The sequence below is a fragment of the Atta cephalotes genome (assembly GCF_000143395.1).
Source record: "Atta cephalotes unplaced genomic scaffold scaffold00022, whole genome shotgun sequence".
In the NCBI taxonomy this organism is placed as follows: domain Eukaryota; kingdom Metazoa; phylum Arthropoda; class Insecta; order Hymenoptera; family Formicidae; genus Atta; species Atta cephalotes.
In genome coordinates this window covers 5,049,643-5,055,906 of record NW_012130086.1, presented here as the reverse complement: position 1 = coordinate 5,055,906, position 6,264 = coordinate 5,049,643, and the positions used below count along the sequence as shown (strand labels likewise).

Genomic DNA, 6,264 nt, shown 5'->3' with positions numbered 1-6,264 from the left:
ATATATATATATATATATATATATATATATATATATATAACAAACATATTGTTCCTAATTGTTGTTATAGTACAAAGCCTATTCAATACCATGAAAAAATGAGGCCCGGTCAAGCACAAATGATTTGTGCCTCCTTCAGTCCCGGGGGCGCATTTATGGCAGCTGGCTCCGCAGATCATAATGTAAGAGTTTACGCAATGTTAGGAGACGAAGGACCACGCAGAGTCCTCGAGATCGAGGCGCATTCCGATACAGTTGATAGTATTCAATGGGCGCATAGCGGCTTAAAATTCATTTCTGGTTCTAAAGATGGTACTGCAAACGTATGGCATTTCGAGCAACAGCAATGGATACATAAACAGCTGCTCATGACAGCAAAGCTCCCTGGGTGTGCATTTATTTCATTTCTGATAAAGATTTCATTTTAAAAGATTTTATACATTTAGTACAGTGTTATAAAAAATAATTTATTTTCTCCTTTTTTTTTTACAGAGAACCAGAAATGGAAGATGATACGAACAAAAAAGCGAGAGTAACCATGGTTTGTTGGGACGTGAGCGATGAATTTGTTATAACGGCAGTGAACGATTACACATTGAAAGTGTGGGGTGCAAAGTCGGGTGAACTGATGAAGGTTTTGCGGGGACATAAAGACGAGGTTTTCGTATTGGAATCGCATCCAATAGATCCTCGAATGATTCTCAGTGCTGGTCACGACGGACAACTTATTATTTGGGACGTATTAAATACAGAACCAATGGTATGTTTTCAAAATTTCGTCGAAGGGCAGGGAAATTGTGCCGTTTTTGATGCGAAATGGTCTCCTGATGGTACAAAGCTTGCCGCAACAGATTCTAATGGACATCTTTTAATGTATGGATTTGGATGTGGAGTAGAGAAACTAAAAATCGTAAGTTTCTATTTATATTATTTCATCTTGTATCATAGCATTTCCAAGTTATTTTAATTTTTTACACTGTTTTGTAGGTACCGAAAGAATTATTTTTCCATACGGATTACCGACCTTTGATAAGAGATGGAAATAATTATGTTCTTGATGAGCAAACACAAACGGCGCCGCATTTAATGCCGCCACCATTTTTGGTAGATGTAGATGGGAATCCATATCCGCCAGCATTGCAGCGATTAGTACCAGGAAGAGAAAATTGTAGAGGCGAGCAATTGGTACCAAATATTGCAGTTGGTGCCGGCGGTAAGATGACAATTCATATACAAAATGATGTAAAATAATTACTGTTCTTAAAAAGTTCTAATAATCTTCAATAACAAAAAAAATTATATTTAAAATTATATTTATTAAATTAGAACGAAAATTTCTATATTAAATAGGCATGCAAGAAGTTATAGAAGGTCTTCCAGAACAAGAGCCAAGGTCGAACATTGATCGATTGATCGAGGCTCTTGCTCAGAGACAAAATATCAATGGAGAAGCCGCCGGTGCTGGCGATGATAGGGAGAATAACGTCGCGGAACAACCAATCCGTCAAATAGCAAGTCCTCGCGGTAGTAGAGCTGGTTTGAGGAGAGAGGGTAATGTTGAAGGTGTTCGGCAAAGCAGTGGTAATTGGCAAAGAGATAATACTACTCCATGGAATAAACCTATGCTCGCGCGTCCCATGAATCCAGCTGTAAAAGAGACTCAGTTTAAAATGATGTAAATATTACATGGATTTTTTAAAGTAATATAAGATAAATAACATTAGAAGGGCAACAAATTTTATAAGAAACTATTTTAAATGAATTTATTTTTTTATTCGTAATACATTAGTATGTTGAATATGATATCAATATTAATGTTAAAGAAGAACATACTTAATTCTTGAATTAATTCACAATTTTTTTTGTTATTTGTAAAGTCAAGCAATGGCTGATATGGAATTAGATAACTGGCGGCGGGAAATGCGACGGCGACCACAGCCTACCTCGAGCACTGCCACTAATCAAGGCAATATAGGAAATAAACTTTTAAATCGCAAGCGTAATAGAACTAGGCACGGTTATAGAACTAGAGCAACGCGCGATGAAGAAGATGACGATGAATATGAGGTATTTCATAGTAGTCTTATTTGACTGATAAATATTTATTATGTTTGCCATATTGTAACGATAAATAGAAGAATCTACGCGTAATTTAACTAACCGTTGGATACTTTGCGTTTTTATAGAATCTTGATAACGCTGGCACATCAGCGAGTTCAGCCAGTAGCAATAGCAATGATTCCACCGCTCACGAGGAGGATATGTGCTCCGATAGCACCACAGAATCCAGTACTGAATATTCTGATTGGATTGCGGATCACGGACTGAATTTGGAGCCTCCCAAACGCAGTAAACGGAAACCTGTGAAAAAGCGATCTGTTACACCCCCAAGTGAGACGGACAGAAGACGCAGAAGGCGTCCTAAGAAAAAAGTATTGTTTATAGATTGTCACGATTCTTATGTTATTTTAATTTAACATTTTCTATAAACACTATCATCTTCAGGGAATACAAATAGCTAATGGTATTCGTGAAGTTCCTGAAATTTATCGACCTTCAGAATGGCTTACCGAAGTAATACCGAGGAAAGCTCCTTATTACCCGCAGATGGGCGACGAAATAGTATATTTCAGACAAGGTCATAAATTCTATTTAGATGCAATTAGGAATAAAAAGGTTTATGAGCTTAGTCCGCGGTGCGAGCCATGGACCAAGATAAATATTAGAGTATGTTTAATTTATTTTAGGGGTGTTTAAGGTTTTTAATTATATATGGGATTAGAATATTTTCAGTTGAAATTTTTAACGCTGGAGAGATATATATATATAAATAATCATATACTAATCAGAAATTTTATATCCTAGGCACAAGAGTTTGTAAAAGTAGTGGGTATTAAGTATGAAATACGACCGCCTCGTTTGTGCTGTTTGAAATTAGCATTGATGGATGAGGACGGTCGACTTAGTGGACAGAATTTTACTATCAAATACCACGATATGGCCGATGTGTTAGATTTCCTCGTGTTGCGTCAAACCTTCGATATGGCATTAGCGCGAAGTTGGTCTGAGGGAGATAAATTTCGTTGTATGATCGATGATGGTTGGTGGATGGGACAGATTGTTGGAATGGAGCCATTAGATGAAGAGTTTTCAGAATCATTATTTATGTGCTTCCGCGTCAGATGGGATAATGGGGAATATGAACGAATGAGTCCTTGGGATCTTGAACCTGTTGACGAAGATAGTGAGTTCATTTAATTCGATATTACAATTGTTTAACATTAAATTAATTAAAAGAATGAGTGAAACAATCGTAAAAGATAATTTTGATATAATGTATATTTTGATATGATTGATATTCTGCTGAAATTTGAACTTAAATTCTCTAATTATGCTGTATGCACTAATTGTTCGTTTAGGAGTCCCCGTAGAAATTGGTGGTGCTGTTCCCGTCTTACCGGAAGAAAGACAAGCGATACTATATCAACCTCACGCGGAGGAATGGCCAATGGGTGACAGAGAAGCGACATGTCGCCGAATTATCCGAGGCTTGGATCAAGTAATGAGTCTTGCAATTGCAGAACCATTCGTAGTACCAGTGGATCTCAGTCTTTATCCAACTTACGCTTATATTGTTGAATATCCAATCGATTTGTCGACTATAAAGGCTCGTTTTGAAAATCATTTCTACAGAAGAGTTACGTCGGCACAATTTGATGTTAGATATTTAGCAACAAACGCTGAACAATTCAACGAACCACACAGTCATATAGTGAAAAAGGCAAGAATAGTCACTGACTTGTGTCTGCGTATAATAAAGTAAGATATATTCTGTTGTACAAAAGTTGTTTTGTAGAATCTTCGTATATACTTGTACGTTATTTAAATAACATTTCTTACGCAGAGAAACTACTGATGTGGATGTTCCGGCAGTGTATCATCAGTTAAATGATACATACCACTCCTCCGAGTCGGAAGAGATAGATGTTGAGAGACCTTCAACCAGTAAAGTAAGGTCTAAGAGAAAATGTTCACTTTTGCAAGAGATTTCAAAAGACTGGAAGCTGGCGAGTCGCTATTTGTTGGAGACCCTGTGGCAGTGCGAAGATTCAATACCTTTTAGGTATATCGAGAAGAAATTGAAGCATTCTTTTTTGTATCTAAAAGAATATGTAACTGATACCGATTGTTTTTTAGGGAACCGGTAGACACATTAGAACATCCAGAGTATCATCAAATAATAGATACACCGATGGACTTGCGTACTGTCAAAGAAGATTTATTAGGCGGCAATTATGAGACGCCAGCGGAATTTGCAAAGGATATGAGATTGATATTTTCGAACAGTAGGAATTATAATACCAACAAACGTTCCAAGGTAAGTTAATATAATATCTACTTTATCTTCATATATTTCCGCATTTCCTTAAACATTCAATATGTTGTTCATTCTATTTATCCAGATATATTCGATGACAATAAGACTTTCGGCCATGTTTGAGGAGCATATGCGTAGGATACTTACAAGTTGGAAATCAGCACATAAACTATCTGAAACTAAGAAAACAAAACCAAAAGGAAAGAAGAAGCAAAAGAAGAAGAAAAAGAAAACAAATTTAAGTAATGGAACTGGTACTTATTACTTATTATTTATTACTTATTATTTATTATTAATTTGTGTAATGCGATAAAATACAAATTTTATTGTGCAGGACCTTCCAAATCAAAATCTACTCTTAGCGATGAAGATGATATAGACAGTGAAGACGATTACGACGACGAGGAGTCGGGTAAAGAGCAGAAAAAGAAAGATTTTGACATATCTGCACCTGGTACGCGCGTGTACCTCCTTTTCCAAATTATCACTTTCATATTGTACATATATGACAGAAAGAATTTGTCAGATTTTGAGACTACTTCTAAGTAATACTTTCGATTATTTTCAAATGTTTTCAATAAAAAATTATTTTGCGATTTGTATTTTAAATTTAAAAAAGGATTATATTTTGATAAAAAAAAAGACTAAAAATTAAAACCGATATGTTAATTAACTTATATTAACTATATTCATGTTATGTTAGATCACAAACTTTAGCAAATTCTTTATGATATATCCTTACCAGTCCATAATTTTCAAATCAAGTTTTAATCGATATATTAAGATTGTTTTATCAATACTGATTGCAGCCTATCTTTATAATTTTGATCGCCTGAACCAGTTTTTTTTATAATTGCTAATCTTTATTTCCCTTTCTAGGACCATCGCGGATGACAAACGGTCATACGAAACGGTCTAATTCTGGGCCGTCAAGACCAAGACTGAAATTGCGAATCTGCCGATCAACCGTGTCGAAAAAGCTGAAGGATAGTGATAGTGACATTAGTGACTCTGAAGTAACAACAGACACTGATAGCAGTAATAGTGCCCCAGTCCGAAGAACTAGAGCGAGAACAGCGATACCCAGTGTTAGTGCTGATACCGATTCTGGAGACGATTACACGCCTGGCGGTCGTAGCAAGCAGGTTCGCAAAAATCGCGGCAAAAATATTAAGAACGGTAAGCAATCCAAATCTAAAGTGAAATTGAACGTTGTTGCGAACGATGATGACGACGATGACGATGAGGAGTACGTTGCGGAGAGCAAGATGATTGAAGACAACGAAGATGAACTTGCGTTGGAATTTTCAGAAGAGAGCGAAGAGGAAAAGATCATCAAAAGAGATACTAGGTCACGAAAGTTAGTGTCTGAGAATGTGCAGAACGTCCAAAAATATACTACTAATAATGGGAAAGACGATAATAGCGACAGCGAGAGCGAAGAAGATGACAATGATGAAGAACAAGAAGAACCAGAAGAAGAAGAAGAAGAAGAAGAAGAAGAAGAAGAAGAGGAAGAAGAGCAGCCACAATTACAACGTAAGACTAATAGTCAAGACTCGGAGGACAGTGATTATTCTGACAAAAAATACAAATCGTCGTCGCGCTCGAGCCGTCGAAAGCCGCGCAGTTCTATGGAATCAGAGGACACGAGGCAACATTATGGCAGCAGCAGACGATCCTCGGCTCGGAAGCGTCCTTATTACAATGAGGATAGCGACGACAGTACCACGATGCCAGTGAGAAACCGGCGTAAGATCAAGCGTCGCTCATACGCTGAGGATAGCGATGAGAGCGTGCCAGAGCCTGGCATTAGTATAAGTAGTCGAGGTCGTATACGTAAAATGACACCGCGCGCCCGCGCTTATCTTTTAGAATCGCCCTAA

The 6,264-nt window shown here is 37.1% G+C and overlaps 1 protein-coding gene across 1 annotated transcript in view; it reads left to right on the top strand.

The window, feature by feature from the left end:
* LOC105619664 (PH-interacting protein) overlaps positions 1 to 6,264 on the top strand; it is a 10,315-nt gene extending 4,051 nt beyond the window's left edge. The window contains exons 9-22 of the mRNA XM_012201183.1: positions 71 to 388; positions 493 to 910; positions 988 to 1,213; positions 1,351 to 1,675; positions 1,878 to 2,067; positions 2,187 to 2,432; positions 2,506 to 2,727; positions 2,866 to 3,244; positions 3,411 to 3,819; positions 3,905 to 4,123; positions 4,198 to 4,378; positions 4,464 to 4,632; positions 4,713 to 4,832; positions 5,258 to 6,264. Coding sequence (XP_012056573.1) covers positions 71 to 388; positions 493 to 910; positions 988 to 1,213; positions 1,351 to 1,675; positions 1,878 to 2,067; positions 2,187 to 2,432; positions 2,506 to 2,727; positions 2,866 to 3,244; positions 3,411 to 3,819; positions 3,905 to 4,123; positions 4,198 to 4,378; positions 4,464 to 4,632; positions 4,713 to 4,832; positions 5,258 to 6,264 — 4,429 coding nt within the window. The remainder of the gene's footprint in view (positions 1 to 70; positions 389 to 492; positions 911 to 987; positions 1,214 to 1,350; positions 1,676 to 1,877; positions 2,068 to 2,186; positions 2,433 to 2,505; positions 2,728 to 2,865; positions 3,245 to 3,410; positions 3,820 to 3,904; positions 4,124 to 4,197; positions 4,379 to 4,463; positions 4,633 to 4,712; positions 4,833 to 5,257) is intronic.